Source organism: Oncorhynchus mykiss, chromosome 2, assembly GCF_013265735.2.
Source record: "Oncorhynchus mykiss isolate Arlee chromosome 2, USDA_OmykA_1.1, whole genome shotgun sequence".
Taxonomy (NCBI): domain Eukaryota; kingdom Metazoa; phylum Chordata; class Actinopteri; order Salmoniformes; family Salmonidae; genus Oncorhynchus; species Oncorhynchus mykiss.
The window spans coordinates 17582309-17603925 of NC_048566.1; the positions used below are offsets into that span (position 1 = coordinate 17582309).

General features: G+C 47.9%; 1 protein-coding gene across 1 annotated transcript in view; it reads right to left on the reverse strand.

Annotated features, from left to right (window-relative positions):
• The window catches only part of itga10 (integrin, alpha 10), a 70986-nt gene extending 49622 nt beyond the window's left edge, over positions 1–21364 (reverse strand). Inside the window, exons 1-7 of the mRNA XM_036939768.1 lie at positions 20431–21364; positions 9988–10099; positions 8909–9018; positions 8697–8785; positions 3368–3482; positions 3025–3152; positions 1958–2106 (exon numbers count right to left, since the gene is read on the reverse strand). Coding sequence (XP_036795663.1) covers positions 1958–2106; positions 3025–3152; positions 3368–3482; positions 8697–8785; positions 8909–9018; positions 9988–10099; positions 20431–20482 — 755 coding nt within the window. The 5' untranslated portion in view covers positions 20483–21364. The remainder of the gene's footprint in view (positions 1–1957; positions 2107–3024; positions 3153–3367; positions 3483–8696; positions 8786–8908; positions 9019–9987; positions 10100–20430) is intronic.
• Between the last annotated feature and the right edge of the window lie 253 nt (positions 21365–21617).

Sequence of the window (21617 nt, forward strand, 5' to 3'; positions counted from 1 at the left end):
GCCCGGAGCTTCCCGGGACAGTCAACGGCCCGGAGCTTCCAGTGACGGTCAACGGCCCGGAGCTTCCAGGCACGGCGTCCAGACCTGCTCCATGGCCGGAGCCTTCTTCTGCGCCGGTGCCCAGACCAGGCACGGTGTCCAGTACAGCTCCATGGCCGGAGCCTCCCTCTGCGCCGATGCCCAGACCAGGCACGGTGTCCAGTACAGCTCCATGGCAGGAGCCTTCTTCTGCGCCGGTGCCCAGACCAGGCACGGTGTCCAGTACAGCTCCATGGCCGGAGCCTTCTTCTGCGCCGGTGCCCAGACCAGGCACGGTGTCCAGTACAGCTCCATGGCCGGAGCCTCCCTCTGCGCCGATGCCCAGTCCGGGTGTGGAGTCCAACCCAGTTCCATGGCCGGAGCCTCCCTCTGCGCCGATGCCCAGTCCGGGTGTGGAGTCCAACCCAGTTCCATGGCCAGGGCCCTCCTCTGCGCCGAGCCCTTGGTTCTCTATGGTGTTGTAGGTCAGGGTGTGACTAGTTTTTCCTATTTCTATGTTGGTGAGCTTGGTATGGTTCCCAATTAGAGGCAACTGATTATCGTTGTCTCTAATTGGGGATCATACTTAAGTTCTCCATTGTTCCCACCTGGGTTGTGGGATATTGTTTGTGTGAGTGTGTTTGGGCACTACGACTTCACGTTCCTTGTAAGTTTTTGTTGTTTTGTTTCTACATTTTCAGTCACCTCCTTGTCTGAAGGACAAGTGAATAAACAGGTTAATGTCAAGCCCTGCAGGTTTTTTCACAAGTCTCATGGAATGTAGGCCTACATTGAACACCACACATCGGCTGCTACTGTAAGCTGACGATAGAACAGCTATTTCCATGTTAAAATGTTATGGGATGCATTTTCTCCATTGTTTTTGATGGTAGACCACTCTGATAGGCCTACATTATGATCAAAAAGTCACAGTAGCCTACTTGACCACTGTTAAAACGAACTTAAAACGGGTACAGCCTCAGTGTTCACAGTAAACGCATGCCGGAAGTTGCACAGAATCTCCCCGTTAAACTTTGCACTCAGCTGACCTGAAATAAGCTCAGTGATGAAAAACATTGGAGGGAACATTGGTTAATAGTATTAGTAAAAGAAAGCTGTCTGTTTTACGTAGCGGTGGTGTGGGTGAAAGGTAATGACAGTCTACAGGGGTGGTGTGGGTGAAAGGTAATGACAGTCTACAGGGGTGGTGCCTGTATTTCCAGTCATCGCCTTTAAACTGATTTTAAACTGATTTTATACTGCTGTTAAAATTTCCATTGACTTCTCTTTAAACTGCCCTTCTCACATCCTGACCATTTACCTTTAAATGTGCTGGAAAACAGGAACTCCGCAATTACCTGCCGTGTGTGTGTGTGTGTGTGTGTGTGTATGAGTGAGTGAGAATGAAAGCCGTGGCGTGTAGAGTACGGGTGTGTGTGAGTGAGAATGAAAGCCGTGGTGTGTAGAGTACGGGTGTGTGTGATTGAGAATGAAAGCCGTGGTGTGTAGAGTACGGGTGTGTGTGAGTGAGAATGAAAGCCGTGGTGTGTAGAGTACGGGTGTGTGTGAGTGAGAATGAAAGCCGTGGTGTGTGTGTGTGTGTGTGTGTGTGAGAGAATGAAAGCCGTGGTGTGTAGAGTACGGGTGTGTGTGTGTAGTATGGGTGTGGTACACTATATGTGTATGAGTTTAATAAAGGAGGAATGTGATTTTCAAAGGATAACTTTTATGGTGTGAGATATCAGGTGTCCATATTAGACAGCTGTTTGTTATGTTTTGACCTATGACCCCTCTAAACCCCTCAGCCTCAGCTGGATTCCATGTTCCACAGAGAAGAAAAGAATAAGGAAATATTTGACATTGTTAAAGGGCAGAGTGAGTTATGATTGAGACATTGACCAGCCAATGAGAATGGCTTATGATTGATTGACAGACGTACCAGCCCATGTGGATGGCGTATGCTGTGCGTGTCTCCCGCCCCTCCTGTCGGCTGATGTTCTTAGCTGCTTCAACCACCTCCTGTGTTGTCTGGTAGTCTCTCAGTGACCACTCATGGACCGCAACCTCACCGTACTGCAAAACCCCCACCTGAACACAACCATACAAGGTCATGGTAGAAACAAAACCACACACATAATTGTGTCTGGCTGTCTTTCCAATGTAGTTGAGCATACAGTGGGATATCCACAGATAGAACATGACCCCATGTTCCCCCTGTCCTCTACTTGTCCCCATCTCCGTCTCCAATCCTCAACCTAAACCTCAACCCCTCTGCTACTGACCCCCTCCAAACCCCGTATTCCCACTCTTCTCTAATCTTCCCCCTCTCCCCCTCTCCCCCTCCTCTTCTCCCTTTCCTTCTCATCTCCCATCCTCCCCTAACTTCTACCCCACTGCTACTTCTTCTCCCCTCATGTTCCCTCTCCCCTCATGTTCCCTCTCCCCTCATGTTCCCTCTCCCCTCATGTTTCCCCTCCCTCATGTTCCCTCTCCCCTCATGTTCCCTCTCCCCTCATGTTCCCTCTCCCCTCATGTTCCCTCTCCCCTCATGTTCCCTCTCCCCTCATGTTCCCTCTCCCCTCATGTTCCCTCTCCCCTCATGTTCCCTCTCCCCTCATGTTCCCTCTCCCCTCATGTTTCCCCTCCCTCATGTTCCCTCTCCCCTCATGTTCCCTCTCCCCTCATGTTTCCCCTCCCCTCATGTTCCCTCTCCCCTCATGTTCCCTCTCCCCTCATGTTCCCTCTCCCCTCATGTTTCCCCTCCCCTCATGTTTCCCCTCCCCATGTTTAGGCCAGGTCTTGTGCCATTGCATAAGTCCATCCATTCATTCTCATCCGATTACTACAATGTGTTGTGTTTCAGTGTAAAGGACTGGCTTGTCTAGTTGACTGAGACTCAACCAACAGAATCGCTAGGATTTCATCACAGAAATGTATGTGACACAAACACACACACACACACACACACACACACACACACACACACACACACACACACAATCTTACCTGCATCTGTTCTGGGCTGATATGGAACTTGCTGAGGATGTTACTGAGGAAGTTCTGGACTTCATACCAGGGATAGATACTATTGGAGCCATCCAGAACGATCACTATGTCCATGTATGTTGCACATCCTGGACAGAAAACACATTATTGGATCCTTAAGGGAACGCTGAGAGTACTAAGGACCCATATAACCCCCAAAACCCCATGAAATGAACTCTACTGAGTCATTACCATTCAGCTGTGATGTGTGTGTGTGTGTGCTCGGGTTTATAAATACAACCCACTCTTTGTGTGTGTGTGTGTGTGTGTGTGTGTCTGTGTGTGTGTGTGTGTGTGTAGTTACTCTGTGCTGTAGGGGCGATGGTCTCTCTAGATTCCAGTTCGTCGCTGACAGAAGCACAAATCCCCGTACTGAAGACTGACGTACCACACTCCTGAGACCACAGGGGCGCACACGCCTGGAACACACACACACACACACACACACACACACACACACACACACACACACACACACACACACACACACACACACACACACATGATTATTATTTTAGCTTTAAGTGAACCTGTAAAGGTAACATAATGTACACAAGTGTCATATGGTCCTAGCTAGCACTGATTTATTGGTGAGAGTGAGAGGCACAAGACAAGGACAGAGTTGACTTTCCCACTGGGCTGTTGGTCAGGTCTGCTACTGAACACACCAATAAACACCAGCAGGCTAGGCGGAAGAGAGGCAGACCCAGATAGAGAAAGAGGGTGGGAGACTGAGAGAGGGGGGAGGGTTACCGTACGACAGACCACGTATTCACCCTGCACACCCTAATTGTCAAACAAGAAAAGGCAAAGTCTTCTCATGCTTTGTTGATTTCAAAAAAGCTTTTGACTCAATTCGGCATGAGGGTCTGCTATACAAATTGATGAAGTGCTGTTTTGGGCGAAAAACATACGACATTATAAAATCCATGTACACAAACAACAAGCGTAATGTTAAAATTGGTGAAAACACACACATTTCTTTCCACAGGGTGAGACAGGGATGCAGTTTGAGCTCCACCCTCTTCAACATACACTACCGTTCAAAAGTTTGGGGTCACTTAGAAATGTCATTGTTTTTGAAAGAAAAGCAATATTTTGTCAATTAAAATATCATAAAATTGATCCAAAATACAGTGTAGACATTGTTAGTGTTGTAAATTACTTTTGTAGCTGTAAAATCTACATAGGCGTACAAGAGGCCCATTATCAGCAACCATCACTCCTGTGTTCCAATGGCACGTTGTGCTAGCTAATCCAAGTTTATAATTTTAAAAGGCTAATTGATCAGTAGAAAACCCTTTTGCAATTATGTTAGAACAGCTGAAAACTGTTTTCCTGATTAAAGAAGCAATAAAACTGTCCTTCTTTAGACTGGTTGAGTATCTGGAGCATCAGCATTTGTGGGTTTGATTACAGGCTCAAAATAGCCAGAAACAAAGAACTTCCTTCTGAAACTCGTCAGTCTATTCTTGTTCTGAAGAATGAAGACTATTCCATGCGAGAAATTTCCAAGAAACTGAAGATCTTGTACAACGCTGTTTACTACTCCCTTCACAGAACAGCGCAAACTGGCTCTAACCAGAATAGAAAGAGGAGTGGGAGGCCCCGGTGCACAACTGAGCAAGAGGACAAGTACATTAGAGTGTCAAGTTTGAGAAACAGATGCCTCACAAGGCCTCAACTGGCAGCTTCCTTAAATAGTAACCGCAAAACACCAGTCTCAACGTCAACAGTGAAGAGGCGACTCCGGGATGCTGACCTTCTAGGAAAAATGACTCTCAAAATCAAAAAATGAGCTGTTAAATTCTACAACCACCTAAGAGGAAGTGATTACCAAACCTTTGATTACAAAGCCACCACCTACAGAGAGATGTACCTGGAGAAGAGTCCCCTAAGCAAACTGGTCCTGGGGCTCTGTTCACAAACACAAACACACCCCACAGAGCCCCAGGACAGCAACAAAATCACGAGAAAACAAAAAGATAATTACTTGATACATTGGAAAGAATCAACAAAAAAACAGAGCAAACTAGAATGCTATTTGGTCCTAAACAGAGAGTACACAGTGGCAGAATACCTGACCACTGTGACTGACACAAACTTAAGGAAAGCTTTGACTATGTACAGACTCAGTGAGCATAGCTTTGCTATTGAGAAAGGCCACCGTAGGCAGACCTGGCTCTCAAGAGAAGACAGGCGATGTGCTCACTGCCCACAAAATGAGGTGGAAACTGAGCTGCACTTCCAAGCCTCCTGCCAAATGTATGACCATAGAGAGACATATTCCCCTCAGACTATAGAGACCCACAAAGAATTTGAAAACAACAATAAACTTGAAATACCACAGTCTGCCATCACAGCAGCAAGATGTGTGACCTGTTGCCACAAGAAAAGGGCAACCAGTGAAGAACAAACACCATCGTAAATGCATATTTAAGTTGATTTATTTTCCCTTGTGTACTTTAATTATTTGCACATCGCTACAACACGGTATATAGCCATTGGAACTTTTTTTATTGTTTTTTTCACTTTTGTTTATTATCTATTTCACTTGCTTTGGCAATGTTAACATATGTTTCCCATACAAATAAAGCTCTTTGAAATAAAATTGAGGGAAGAGCTGAGACAAAAAGGGGAGGGACTAAGAGAGAGGGGGGGACAGAGACCGAGAGAGATAGAGAGAGAAAGAGAAAGGGGAACTGAGAGAGAGCGCGATAGAGAGAGAGAAAAAGAAAGAGAGAGAGAAAGACAGACAGAGAACCAGAGAGAGAGAGAGAGAGAGATGGGGGCCTGAGAGAGAAAGAGAGAGAGTCAGAGAGAGAGAGAAGGGAGACAGAAACAGAGATGTGGGGAGAGGGAGAGCGAGAGAGTGAAAGAGAGATGAGGAGAATAATTGGGTATAAGTGAGGGGGGGTATGTCATGGAAAAGCATATAATTGTGGTTTGAGAACAGATGAAATGAAAGAGAGGGAGAAGAGAGAGAGCGTGAGGGATGGGGTGAAGAAGTTGTTGACATGGTGGCAGTTTTCATGAGTATTGTAGCAGAGCTGGAACGCACCAGACCAATAAAGCCATTTAATCCCAATTCAAATCAAATTAAAGTTTATTTGTCACGTGCGCCGAATACAACAGGTACAGTGAAATGCTTACTTACAGGCTCTAACCAATAGTGCGATAAAAAGTATGTGTGTGTGTGTGTGTGTGTGTGTGTGTGTGTGTGTGTGTGTGTGTGTGTGTGTGTGTGTGTGTGTGTGTGTGTGTGTGTGTAGTTACTCTGTGCTGTAGGGGCGATGGAAATAAAACAACAGTAAAAAGACATTTGAAAAAAGAGTAGCAAGGCTATATACAGACACCTGTTAGTCAGGCTTATTGAGGTAGTATGTACATGTAGGTATCGTTAAAGTGACTATGCATATATGATGAACAGAGAGTAGCAGTAGCGTAAAAGAGGGGTTGGCGGGTGGAGGGACACAATGCAGATAGCCCGGTTAGCCAATGTGCGGGAGCAATGGTTGGTCGGGCCAATTTAGGTAGTATGTACATGAATGTATAGTTAAAGTGACTATGCATATAAGATAAACAGAGAGTAGCAGCAGCGTAAAAGAGGGGTTGGGGGGGCACACAATGCAAATAGTCTGGGTAACCATTTGGTTACCTATTCAGGAGTCTTATGGCTTGGGGGTAAAAACTGTTGAGAAGCCTTTTTGTCCTAGACTTGGCACTCCGGTACCACTTGCCATGCGGTAGTAGAGAGAACAGTATATGACTGGGGTGGCTGGGGTCTTTGACCATTTTTAGGGCTTTCCTCTGACACAGCCTGGTGTAGAGGTCCTGGATGGCAGGCAGCTTTGCCCCAGTGATGTACTGGGCCGTACGCACTACCCTCTGAAGTGCCTTGTGGTTGGAGGCCGAGCAGTTGCCATACCAGGCAGTGATGCAACCAGTCAGGATGCTCTCGATGTTGCCGCTGTAGAACATTTTGAGGATCTCAGGACCCATGCCAAATCTTTTCAGTTTCCTGAGAGGGAATAGGCTTTGTCGTGCCCTCTTCAGGACTGTCTTGGTGTGTTTGGACCAATCTAGTTTGTTGTTGATGTGGACACCAAGGAACTTGAACCTCTCAACCTGCTCCACTACAGCCCCGTCGATGAGAATGGGGACGTGCTCGGTCCTCCTTTTCCTGTAGTCCACAATCATCTCCTTAGTCTCGGTTACGTTGAGAGATAGGTTGTTATTCTGGCACCACCCGGCCAGGTCTCTGACCTCCTCGTCATTGTCGGTGATCAGGCATACCACTGTTGTGTCGTCAGCAAACTTAATGATGGTGTTGGAGTGGTGCCTGGCCATGCAGTCGTGGGTGAACAGGGAGTACAGGAGGGGACTGAGCACGCACCCCTGGGGAACTCCAGTGTTGAGGATCAGCGTGGCAGATGTGTTGCTACCTACCCTCACCACCTGGGGGCAGCCCATCAGGAAGTCCAGGATCCAGTTGCAGAGGGAGGTGTTTAGTCCCAGGATCCTTAGCTTGGTGATGAGCTTTGAGGGTACTATGGTGTTGAACGCTGAGCTGTAGTCAATGAACAGCATTCAATTGTAGTGAATGAGGTGAGGCAGAAGAGTCACATAACAATATTGATGTCTTCAAAGCATACTTTTTATTTGGCTTTAAAACCAAAGAGAGCGGAAGGGAAAGGTGGAGTGTGGGGAGAGAGGAGAGCTAGGATAAAAGGAACAACATTCATACACACTAGGAGACAAAATAAAAATGAAAAGAGTGAAGGAGAGAGGGATGAGAGAGAAAACATGACCCTGTCATTACCAAAGGCCCCAGCACAGCTCCAGTACAGACACAGAGACAGAGAGAGACAGAGGGAGGGATGGTGAGAGAGGGATGAGAGAAAGGAAGGAGAGGAGGGCGAGAGCTGCTATGGCTTTTGGTAGGCCTGTCATTACAAAGGGCCAGAGCTGCATTCCGATCCTGTTTTAGACCCTACCACAGGGGTTCAAAATACACACACGCGCAAAAACAGGGTGCGCTGGCCCTGGCATTAGTGAACTGTGTTTGACTCTGCACCCAGAGTAGCTGCAAACTGCTGGAAGACACACACACACACAGGAGTGGCTGCTTGCTGGCACAGCCACCCAGTAATTCCTCTGTAACCATAGAGATCTGGAGATACCTGGATCAGAAGACTCTGCTAGGACAACGTGGCCCAGTGTGTGTGTGTGTGTGTGTGTGTGTGTGTGTGTGTGTGTGTGTGTGTGTGTGTGTGTGTGTGTGTGTGTGTGTGTGTGTGTGTGTGTATGTGTGCGCTTGAATGTATGGTAAGAAAAGCTGCCCTATAATGAGGGGGGATTCTGAACACACACAGACATGGCATCTAATGTTAATTCCTTCTAAACATGGCCACCCCCAGCTGACTCATTGAAAATTCCATACCAAACAAACACACCACCTCCTCCTCTCACCCCCACCACATCCCTCCAGGACTGACTCGGTTCCTACAGCCATATGTAACCCAGTATCAAACACATGTTGTCTGCAAGACTCAAGACCATGTTAGCCCACTGTCTCAATCAATTCATCAATCAATCAGTCAACCAGTCAGCCAATGGCACAGAGAACGTACCAGGAATCCATCAGGTGAGTCTGGACTGAGGGTCATTCCTAGATGAGAGTTCTTCAGGTTTCTAGATACATTCTGTAACGTGCTCTCACCTGAGACAGAGAGGGAGGAGAAAGATGGTTGATGACATTCCCTAGAGGCTGAGCTATGGTCAGTTTAGTGCTTCTCCTCCAAATGGTTAAGATTAGGATCCTAGATCTGTGGTTGTCTCTCACCTAGGTTGGTTTTGGTGCAGTTGGAGCTCCTTTCCTCTCCCACGATGCATTTGTACACGTCTCCTCTCCTGGTATTGGAAGGTCCATCCCAAGGAGCACCAACCAGCATCCTGCATCATAATCACACACACAGCCAATCAAGTAAGAGGATTTTATCAATGCATCCTACTACAGATACACTAATTGATAGTAGCCTGGAGGACGGCAGGTAGCCTGGAGGACGGCGGGTAGCCTGGAGGACGGCGGGTAGTCTGGAGGACGGCGGGTAGTCTGGAGGACGGCAGGTAGCCTGGAGGACGGCGGGTAGCCTGGAGGGCGGCGGGTAGCCTGGAGGGCGGCGGGTAGCCTGGAGGACGGCGGGTAGCCTGGAGGGCGGCGGGTAGCCTGGAGACAGCGGGTAGCTTGGAGGGCGGCGGGTAGCCTGGAGGACGGCGGGTAGCCTGGAGGACGGCGGGTAGCCTGGAGGACGGCGGGTAGCCTGGAGGGCGGCGGGTAGTCTGGAGGGCGGCGGGTAGACTGGAGGACGGCGGGTAGCCTGGAGGACGGCGGGTAGCCTGGAGGACGGCGGGTAGCCTGGAGGGCGGCGGGTAGCCTGGAGGGCGGCTGGTAGCCTGGAGGACGGTGGGTAGCCTGGAGGACGGCGGGTAGCCTGGAGGGCGGCGGGTAGCCTGGAGACAGCGGGTAGCTTGGAGGGCGGCGGGTATCCTGGAGGGCGGCGGGTAGCCTGGAGGACGGCGGGTAGCCTGGAGGACGGCGGGTAGCCTGGAGGGCGGCGGGTAGCCTGGAGGGCGGCGGGTAGCCTGGAGGGCGGCAGGTAGCCTGGAGGGCGGCAGGTAGCCTGGAGGGCGGCAGGTAGCCTGGAGGGTGGCAGGTAGCCTGGAGGGCGGCAGGTAGCCTGGAGGACGGCAGGTAGCCTGCCATTGAACAAGGCAGTGAACCCTAATCGCTCCAGGGTCGCCATTAATAACCTGTACACTCATACAGGTTACCCACTTGTACATGCAGTGAAACAGGACAAATATAAGCACCCCCCTTTTGACCTTTGACAAACACACACACATACAGACGTTGGTACTCACGATTTGTCCCCCGCATTGTCATGCTGTAGCACAGAGAAACCAAATAGGGCCTCCTCTGGACCAGTGTAGATACGAGGCCGCTTAACATCGATGTTGAAACACTCACACAACCCTGAGGGAACATTACAACAGAGAGAAAGTTATAGAAAGAGAGGGGCTGGGGTTGTGAGGAGAGAGGGGCTGGGGTTGAAAGGAGAGAGGGGCTGGGGTTGAAAGGAGAGAGGGGCTGGGGTTGTGAGTTTAGTGTGGTTGGGGTTGTGAGTTTAGTGTGGCTGGGGTTGTGAGTTTAGTGTGGCTGGGGTTGTGAGGTGAGAGGGGCTGGGGTTGTGGGGTAAGAGGGGCTGGGGTTGTGGGGTGAGAGGGGCTGGGGTTGTGGGGTGAGAGGGGCTGGGGTTGTGGGGTGAGAGGGCCTGGGGTTGTGAGGAGAGAGGGGGTTGAGAGGAGAGGGGGGTTGTAAGGAGGGAGGGGTTGTGGAAGAGAGGGGCTTGGGTTGAGAGGAGAGAGGGCCTGGGGTTGAGAGGAGAGAGGGGCTGGGGATGTGAGGAGAGGGGGGGGGCTGTAAGGAGGGAGGGGGTGGGGTTGTGAGGAGAGGGGGGGTTGTAAGGAGGGAGAGGGTTGTGAGGAGAGAGGGGCTGGGGTTGTGAGTAGAGAGGGGGATGTGAGGAGAGAGGGGGGTTGTGAGGAGAGAGGGGCTGGGGTTGTGATGAGAGAGGGGGATGTGAGAAGAGAGGGGGATGTGAGGAAAGGGGAGGTTGTGAGGAGAGAGGGGGTGGTGAGGAGAGAGGGGGTTGTGGGGAGAGAGGGGTTTGTGGGGAGAGAGGGGGTTAGAGAGAGGGGGTTGGGGGTGAGAGAAATTAAGAGAGTGAAAGACAGAGGGAGCGAGAGAGTTTACATTGTTTTGGCAATGTCAACATATGTTTCCTATTCCAATGAAGCCCTTAAATTGAATTGAATTGAGATGGGGGGAGGGGAGAAGGATAAACAGAGTGACCAAAGATTACCTTTTAAGAAAAAGGGAGTTCAGTCTGTGGGGGGAAAGGAGAGGGCGAGATGGAAGAGAGGGAGGGAGAGAGGGGGGGGGGGGGGTTGTGGGTTATAAAAACTATGTAGTATAGTAGCTCCCTGTTATACCATACAAACCTGCCCTTTATACAGACACAGAGAGAGAGAGAGAGAGAGAGAGAGAGAGAGAGAGAGAGAGAGATAGAGAGAGAGAGAGAGAGAGAGAGAGAGAGAGGGAGAGAGAGAGAGAAAGAGAGAGAAAGAAAGAGAGGGAGAGAGAGAAAGAGAGAGAACGAGAGGGTAGAGGGAAAGCAAGAGGTACAGAAGAACGAGAGAAAGAGGTAGAGCGACGGTGCAAGCAAAGGAATGGAAGAAGGATAGTTCATTGACTCGCCCAGGGGAGGTGTGTGACTGAGAAAACAGACATGGAAACACACAGGCCAACCGTCAAAATAAAAGCCACACTACACTCTTTATGATGATGTAATTTAAAGAGAGCAGACCTGTGGAGTGCCACACTAAAATAGACTCACAGACACCAGAACACTTTAGCAAACACCCCCAACTGTAATGCATATGAACACAATGGAGATACAGACCGAACAGTTACCCAGGGTAGAACCCCAAACATAGGGTATATACAGACCTAACCCAGGCTAGAACCCCAAACATAGGGTACATACAGACCTAACCCAGGCTAGAACCCCAAACATAGGGTACATACAGACCTAACCCAGGCTAGAACCCCAAACATAGGGTACATAAAGAACTAACCCAGGCTAGAACCCCAAACATAGGGTACATACAGGCCGAACCCAGGCTAGAACCCCAAACATAGGGTACATACAGGCCTAACCAACACACTATAAAAAAAAATGCTTATAGCTACTTGTTGGGTGACCCGACCAACAAGTAACAGTTATAGATGTGAGTTATAGATCTGTCATTCTCATTGTAAGCAAGTCTAAAAAGCAGTAGATGTGTTCTATGTGCTCTATGTCTATACTTCCCGTTCTTAAGTTTAGTTTTAGCATCTTTTATTTTGTTTTGTACACCAGTTTCAGACGGCTGAAAATACAATATTTTTGGTTATGGAAGGTAGAATGATTCTCTACACAATACTTGCTTGTTTGGTCACAAACCGAAATTGGGCAAACTATTAGAATGTTTGCAACCAGGCAATGGCGGAGCGATTTCTGCACAGTGCATCTTTAAGTAACTGGTTCAACAGCCTTTTTAAGTTTACTCAACTTTTCGATCAAGGTGTTACCTGATCTTAACATTTTTTGTTGGCCAAAACATAGATCCAACTGAAAATTTACACAAAAATGAAGTCAAATTAAAATGATGTGTTTGCTCAACTTACCTCACATGTTCATTCATCTAGATATTATTATTTCGACATCTTAACTAAAAAAGGCTTTGAAACTAGTTACACCTTCATAAACGATGCTTTTGACATACAATACTTTCAACTGACACACATGATTACATTGTGCAGAATCATTTCTACAGAAATGATTATTCAACACATCCTCACCTGGACTTTGAACTCTCAACCTCTTGGGACTGAGGACACAAAGCTTCCTGCTATGTCCCCGTGTCTATGTCAATTACTGAGTTCATCTGTATTGCTACACTTTGCACTTCAAAGTAAATCTCAGCTCTGTTAAAAGTACTCAAGTAAAATGATTTTATTTATCATAGCGTCTAAGGAGAAACATAAAAATGAGTACTACGCAGGCCAACATTAGACTGTTACTGAAATAAGTAACTCAAATCAATGATGAGGGAGTAGTCAGGTTAACTGATCACTAAATTGGAGCTAAGTTTGGGCCAACTAAAAGTGTTAATTTCAGATAACACTTTGATTGAAAAGTGTGTTAAACTTAAAAGGCTGTGGAACCAGTTACTTCATAATAATTAGATGAAACAACTAGACTTGTTTACAGTGCAGAACCACCAGCAGACTGGTGAACAACACACGCTACCAAAAACCACCAACTGCCTCTCGGGGAAAGCCCGTCTGCTGTCCGTGACTGGCTGATCTATTGGGCCCACACGTCACCCTCCTCTGGTCATCCAAGCATCGGTCAGAAGGTGCGCTGTCTGAGTGGGAAGTACTGGTGGCCCACTTTGGCTAAGGACGTGAGGGTTTATGTTTCCTCCTGCTCGGTGTGCGCCCAGTGTAAGGCTCCTAGACACCTGACCAGAGGTAAGCTACACCCCTTACCCGTTCCACAACGGCCGTGGTCGCACCTGTCGGTGGATTTCCTTACCGATCCTCCTCCCTCATAGGGTAACACCACGATCCTGGTCATTGTGGATCGGTTCTTTAAGTCCTGCTGTCTCCTCCCTCTGCCCGGTCTCCCTACAGCCCTACAGACTGCGGAGGCCTTGTTTACACACTTGAGTGGGTGCGATCGTGTCCTGGGCAGAGATGGCCCAGAACTCGCTCTGCCACTCCTCCACTAACCTCTCCCCATTCCAGTGCGTACTGGGTCTGAGTCAGATCGAGGCTCCTGTGGTGGACGACTGCTTCAGGCGCGCGGAGGCGACATGGGACGCCGCTCATGTTCACCTTCAGCAGGCCGTGCTGTGCCAGAAAGCCAGCACAGACTGTCACTGCAGTGAGGCCCCGGTGTTCGCACCAGGGGACTGGGTCTGGCTCTCGACCCGAAACCTGCCCCTCCGCTTGCCCTGCCGGAAGTTGGGGCCGCGGTTTGTGGGGCCATTTAAAGTCCTGAGGAGACTGAACGAGGTTAGTTACAGGTTACAACTTTCCCCCGATTATCGTATTAACCCCTCGTTCCATGTGTCTCTTCTCAGGCCGGTGGTGGCTGGCCCGCTCCAGGAGTCTGAGGTGCGGGAGGTTCCTCCGCCCCCTATGGACATCGAGGGGGCCCCGGCGTATTCCGTTCACTCCATACTGGATTCGAGGCGTAGGGCGAGGGGCCTTCAGTACCTCGTGCAGTGGGAGGGGTACGTTCCGGAGGAGAGATGCTGGGTTCCGCTGGAGGACGTGTTGGACCCTTCAATGCTGCGGGAGTTCCACCGTCTCCATCCGGATCGCCCTCCACCTCGCCCTCTGGGTTGTCCCCGAGGCCGGTGTCAGCGCGCAGCTGGAAACGCGGGTCAAGGGGGGGGGGGGTACTGTCACGACTTCCGCCAAAGTCGGTTCCTCTCCTTGTTCGGGCGGCGTTCGGCGGTCGACTTCACCGGTCAACTAGCCATCGCCGATCCACCTTTCATTTTCCATTTGTTTTGTCTTGTTTTCCCTGGTTTACATTCCCTCATTACTTTTCGTGTATATAACCCTCTGTTCCCCCCCATGTCTATGTGTGAAATTGTTTATTTGTCAGGTTGGTAGGCTTCCGGCTGGTCTATGCCCGGTTTTGTTGTGTACCCGTGCTTTGTGGCTGCCGGTACTTTGTACTTGGTTGTGTGTACTTTGTGCTGCCTCACTTGTTCTTTGGGCATTTGTTTTCGTGACACCGTTGCGACCTGTTTTAATAATTGCCTGAGTAAAGTGTTTTGTCCACTCATCTCTGCTCTCCTGCGCCTGACTTCCATGCACAAGCTACACCCACCCATTGACACCAACACACAAAGTCATACATACATGCACACACACACCACACACACACACACACACACACACACACACACACACACACACACACACACACACACACACACACACACACACACACACACACACACACACACAACACCAACAGAAGGGGATTCCGCAGGGTTGTGAGAAGTAACTGGATATGTCTACTCTTTGTTTCCCCCAATTCTTCCTCCTTCTCACTGCTTGCTCCCTCCATCTTATTCTCCATCCTCCTCCTCTTTCTCCCTCCAGATTAATTTCCTTGATTATAGGAGCCATGCCTCTCCCATACAGTAATCATGATCCTGCTCCTCTCTTTCACTGATGTGACATCACAACATCTCTACTGTTTAAACAATTCAACTCTTTAATTGTGGCCGGGCATCTCTCTCTCTCTCACACACACACACTCGTCTCTCATATGTTTCAAAGACTGTCTGTCGCATCACCAAGACCCCTTCACCCCTCTCTCCTACCCCCCCCCCCCCCCCCCCCCCCCGCCACCTTAACCCCCTACTCTCCACTCTCCACTCAAATCATCCCATTTTCATCCACTTCCTCCTGTACCCCCTCCCCGGCTCTTCACCCTCACCACCAAACCACCCTCCTCCCCTCCTCCTCTCCTGCTCTTCCGCTCCCATTTTCAGCTGGTTTATATGGGTCTGTACCACATGCTGTCTGACCATGGATCGTCATGACAACTGACTGTAAACATTTATGCAGCCAAACCCCGTCCAGATTCAGATTCCTCTCTCTATTCAACCACACTATCGGCTCGCAATGCTCTTGCTGCTATGTGTGTGTGTGTGTGTGTGTGCGTGTGTGTGTACTGCTACTGAATGATGTATGTATTCGGGGATGACAGGTCAGTGGAGTTGACAGCACAGTGTTACGTGTGTTACAGATGAATGGCAGCCTGACCACAGACGTGTGTTAAGTATGGAGACTACATGTGGCTCTGATTTATGGCATTTCAAATGGACCACTGTCTCTCTATCACAGCTTCACTGTCTCTCTATCACAGCTTCTCTCTCTCTCTCTCACCCACACACACACACGTTTTCTACTTTAAACTATCTACCAATCTTTCTACCACTCACTCCCATCATTTTATTTTGTCCACTTCTTTATCTGCTCTCCTCTTCATCTCTTGCTGTCTTCACATGTCTGCAGTGGCCTCTTGGCTTATACTTTGGTCGTCTCTGGTAGTCCGTGCAATGATGACCACAGTAGGTGTCTGCCTCGCTGTTTCTCTAGTATTCATTGAATTACAAGGCTTCTCGCTCTACCCCCCCCCCCCCTCCCTCGCTCCATTTCTCTTGCTCTCTGACTCACCTCCATCATGTTCTGTTCCCATCTCTATCAGTCCCTAGTGCGGTATGGGGGTGGAAGAGAGTGGGAGTGAGAAAGGAAGACAGAGAAGGAAAGAGATATAATGGACAGCAAGAGGGAGGGAAAGAGAGAGGGACCAATGAGAGAAACAGAAAGAGAAATTGGGAGAAGAGAAAGTGTGTAGGAGAAGGACTGGGAAGAGGATAGGAGAGGAGAGACTGGGAGAAGAGAGATTGTGTAGGAGAAGGACTGGGGAGAGGATAGGAGAGGATAGAGACAGATTGGGAGAAGAGAGATGTGTAGGAGAAGGACTGGGAAGAGGATAGGAGAGGAGAGAGAGAGATTGGGAGAAGATATATTGTGTAGGAGAAGGACTGGGGAGAGGAGAGAGAGAGAGAAGAGAAGGAATTCCCCAGCTATCCCCCCATACACACACCTGTGTTCTACATCTCAGTAAAACATAACAGAGCAACTAACAGTCCTGGTATGCCTGGTTACCACACTGGGGAGGCCTGCTCAAACCATCAACATCACACACACACAGTCAATACATGCATGTCTCAAACAGTTAATGAAGTGTAGTACAGACTAACCACAAACAGCATCTGACTACGGTGACTTCAATGCATTCCTTCCTCATTCATTCCTCAGGATCAGCAGGAGGAGACAGACGTGGCCTGAACAGACAGCAGTGTTGTGTTGTATTGGGCTGGTACATGGCCTGAACAGACAGCAGTGTTGTGTTGTATTGGACTGGTACATGGCCTGAACAGACAGCAGTGTTGTACTGGCTGGACTGGTACATGGTCTGAACAGACAGCAGTGTTGTACTGGCTGGACTGGTACATGGTCTGAACAGACAGCAGTGTTGTGTTGTATTGGGCTGGTACATGGTCTGAACAGACAGCAGTGTTGTGTTGTACTGGCTGGACTGGTACATGGTCTGAACAGACAGCAGTGTTGTGTTGTATTGGGCTGGTACATGGCCTGAACAGACAGCAGTGTTGTGTTGTATTGGACTGGTACATGGCCTGAACAGACAGCAGTGTTGTGTTGTACTGGCTGGACTGGTACATGGCCTGAACAGACAGCAGTGTTGTGTTGTATTGGGCTGGTACATGGCCTGAACAGACAGCAGTGTTGTGTCGTATTGGGCTGGTACATGGCCTGAACAGACAGCAGTGTTGTGTTGTATTGGGCTGGTACATGGCCTGAACAGACAGCAGTGTTGTGTTGTATTGGGCTGGTACATGGTCTGAACAGACAGCAGTGTTGTGTTGTATTGGGCTGGCACATAGCCTGAACAGACAGCAGTGTTGTGTTGTACTGGCTGGACTGGTACATGGCCTGTACAGACAGCAGTGTTGTGTTGTATTGGGCTGGTACATGGCCTGAACAGACAGCAGTGTTGTGTTGTACTGGCTGGACTGGTACATGGGCTGAACAGACAGCAGTGTTGTGTTGTATTGGGCTGGTACATGGCCTGAACAGACAGCAGTGTTGTGTTGTATTGGGCTGGTACATGGCCTGAACAGACAGCAGTGTTGTGTTGTATTGGACTGGTACATGGCCTGAACAGACAGCAGTGTTGTGTTGTATTGGGCTGGTACATGGCCTGAACAGACAGCAGTGGTGTGTTGTGCTGGACTGGTACATGGCCTGAACAGACAGCAGTGTTGTGTTGTGCTGGACTGGTACATGGCCTGAACAGACAGCAGTGTTGTGTTGTATTGGGCTGGTACATGGCCTGAACAGACAGCAGTGTTGTGTTGTGCTGGACTGGTACATGGCCTGAACAGACAGCAGTGTTGTGTTGTATTGGGCTGGTACATGGCCTGAACAGACAGCAGTGTTGTGTTGTGCTGGACTGGTACATGGCCTGAACAGACAGCAGTGTTGTGTTGTGCTGGACTGGTACATGGTCTCACTCAGATCATGTTTTTTTTTATTTTTTTTTTTTTTTACCTTTATTTAACCAGGCAAGTCAGTTAAGAACAAATTCTTATTTTCAATGACGGCCTGGGAACAGTGGGTTAACTGCCTGTTCAGGGGCAGAACGACAGATTTGTACCTTGTCAGCTCGGGGGTTTGAACTCGCAACCTTCCGGTTACTAGTCCAACGCTCTAACCACTAGGCTACCCTGCCGTTTGACATCATACAGGGATCCTAGGAATGTACTTCCCACTCAGACAGGAACACCTTCCTAATATTGAGTTGCACCCCCTTTTGCCCTCAGAACAGCCTCAATTCGTCAGGGCCTGGACTCTACAAGGTGTCGAATGCATTCCATAGGGATGCTGGCCCATGTTGACTCCAATGCTTCCCACAGTTGTCAAGTTGGCTGGATGTCCTTCGGGTGGTGGAACATTATTGATAAACACAGGAAAATGTGAAAACCCCAGCATCATTGCAGTTCTTGACACTCAAACCGGTGTGCATGGCACCTACTACCATACCCTGTTCAAAGGCACTTAAATATTTTGTCTTGCCCATTTAAACTCTGAATGGCACACATACACAATCCACAATCCATGTCAATTGTCTCAAGGCCTAAAAATCCTTACTTAACCTGCCTCCCCTTCATCTGCACTGATTGAAGTGGATTTAACAGGTGAAATCAATAAGGGATCATAACTTTCACCTGGATTCACCTTGTCAGTCTCATGGAAAGAGCTGGTGTTCTTAATGTTTTGTCCACTCAGTGTATGGATTCATAGATAGATCATAGATCCAAAAAGCTACTTCTAAACACCCCACCTTTAAGTAAGATGTCTACTGCCTACTTATTACAGTGTTATACACTGTGGACATACTTCTGAACAGTCCAGGATCATCATGGAGCTCAACATGCTCTACTAGAGTGGGATGGAGAAATCTTACAGGGTCTAGCTTTACTGTATCATGCCTTGCAATAGACTACCGTGATTCTGCCCTTTCTTTTATTCAATTCATTTTATTTCACCTTTATTTAACCAGGTAGGCAAGTTGAGAACAAGTTCTCATTTACAACTGTGACCTGGCCAAGATAAAGCAAAGCAGTGTGACACAGACAACAACACAGAGTTACACATGAAGTAAACAGTAGAAAAAATAAAGTCTATATACAGTGTGTGCAAAAGGCATGAGGAGGTAGGCAATAAATAGACCATAGGAGTGAATATGCCCTGTCTAATAATAGCATATCTTCATTCCTTTCATGGCCACTCACTGCACAGTAACGTAGTAATTTACTCCCTGCTTATCGACTGTGTCAACACTCATTCCTGGTGAAACTATAATAGTATTTTCTCTCCTCTCCTGCCGTCTAACAGGAGTCAGTGAGTGAGGTGTGTTATGGTACAGGTAACATGCAGGGGTTGGGAGGGTAGTCGACATTAACAAGCGTGAAAATGAGTGTGGTTCGTCTGACGGAAATACCGTGTTACTATAACTGGAGCTTCTAGGTGAATTCTGGAGAGATGGATATTACTGATAGAATTTAGGTCTAACCCTCCCACTGGCACCAGTGTAGCAATGCAGGGGAGGGGGTGGGGTTTGATCCAGCAACCAGCAGGAGAAAAGATAGCCCTACACATTGAGGAAGCTATGTAAGTTAATTACCACACTGTACAGTTAAAGCTCGCAGGAGGGCAAAAAAGGCCAGACTGCAGAATCCCACTTCTGCCACCAATGTAGTGATTAAGGTGGCAGTCAAAATGGGGTTTGAACCAGCAACCCTGTGGTTAGAGGTGAAAGTGGAAAACCTCTTGTGCCATAAAGGTCTAGACCCCATGGCAGTGGCTGGGCATTATCTCTCACATGATGTAGGCCTACAGGGAGGCTATATGTAGCTTTCTAAATATCCCTGCCTCAGACTGTGTACCTTAGAGAATGATGCCTGCAGTTGTTTAGGTGAATCACTTAAACTTCAAGTTCTTTGAGCTTTGAGACCTGGAGAAAAGCCATATTGTGTATAAATATAACACATGATTCATTATTCATGGTTGTTTGAAGATAAGGAGTGAGTCCACTGAGGGAGCTCCAGTAGGTAACCTGATTACCATATCATACAATTGGACAGGGGAGCAGCAGCAGGGGGGAACCAGGGAAACAGTTGTATGCCTACACAGTAAATAGCTGGGCCAAGTCTCAGCATAGAGAATGACCCTGCACACTGTAGTGGTTATAGAGGTCTTTCAACTGGTTTACAGGATTGGTGTTTATAATCTAGGACCTATGATGTACTGTAGGTGCATTAGCTCCAGTAGTTGCAGAGGTTGTCGGTCCTAAAATGCCATTGGGATAACGAATACACTGATGAATCTCGAACTAGAAAATGTCTAATTTTCATGAACATGTTTGTATAGGCTACTTAAACTTTCAAAATGCTGTCATTGAAGTGACTTTGTAAAGGGTCATGGTCGGGGTCAAGGATTTAAAGGTATTCGTGAGAAAAAAACAGCTCTAGAAAGGTTGAGATTATAGACAACGTGACAACTGGTTACAAACTTACCTTTGAGGAGAACTATGAACTTGAGGAGTAGCAGGTATTTGTGCAGCTCCATGTTGTAAAGGATGGATGGGCTCTCTTTCTGTTCCGGACTTGGACTTTAATTTCCCTAGAGTTCGTTTCAATTCAGTGCTCCGGCACGAGTCTTTCAACTCGATGTGTTCCCCAGGGATCCGTGAAAACCGTAAAAACACAGTTCCAGTGGTATTGCTTGGGCGCGTTGTAATGTAACCGTGTTGTGTTGCTTCCGACAACCCTGCTTCACATATTATTCAGGGTAAAACAGACTACTTAGTTATTGTCTGTTGCTGTAACCACTATCAGGTTGAACGATATGTTGACAGCTTTTTAATGAATTAAACAGAGGTTGTTCTAGGTTTATTTTATTTTTGACAAACAGTAGCCTAAACTATCTAAATATTTTTGGGTCGGAATATGTGCCATAAATTATTACCTTAACCTGTGCGCAACTAACACCTCAAACGTCTAAACAACTAGTCAAAAACAACTCAACAACTGATTCAAGCTCAAAACCAACACCTGTCCCGAAGAAAAGTCCAATTTAGTGTCGTTAAACCTTCACTAATGCATGTTTAATTGCTTCCAATAAAGAAAAACCCATAGGCCTAACTATCAGTCAGATAGTCTACTTTTCTATTGCTGAATGTTCCTCCTGGCTCGACTCTCCAAAAATTATCCGAAGAAAGTACCCATATTCATCTTTTAACCTAAACGTTTGAGATTAATCAATGTTTGGGTTTTCTTGACAACTTTCTGTTTCAATTTTCACACTTCTGGTTGGTGATATCCATCTTTTTCGTCGTTTTCCCTCATTTATAGCGATTGTATCCCTCTCTGGATAGTGGAGTTTTACTCCAAAGCAACAATCAATAGCGCTTTTATTCCAGCGCGAGGAGACCTTCCTTCCCTCGCTCGTTCCTCAATTCGACCTCTCTCTCAGCGCGCGCCTGGTTCGCATTTTGAAAACCCCAAACAACTTTCTCTCTCTCTTTATCTCTATTTCTCTCTCTCTTTATCTCTATTTCTCTTTCTTTATCTCTCGTTCTCTCTCTTTCTGTCTCTCAATTCATTTTGTTTCTCTCTCTCAATTAAATCTCTCTCAATTATATTTCTGTCTCTTTCTTTCTCTTAATTCAATTTAAGGGCTTTATTGGCATGGGAAACATTTG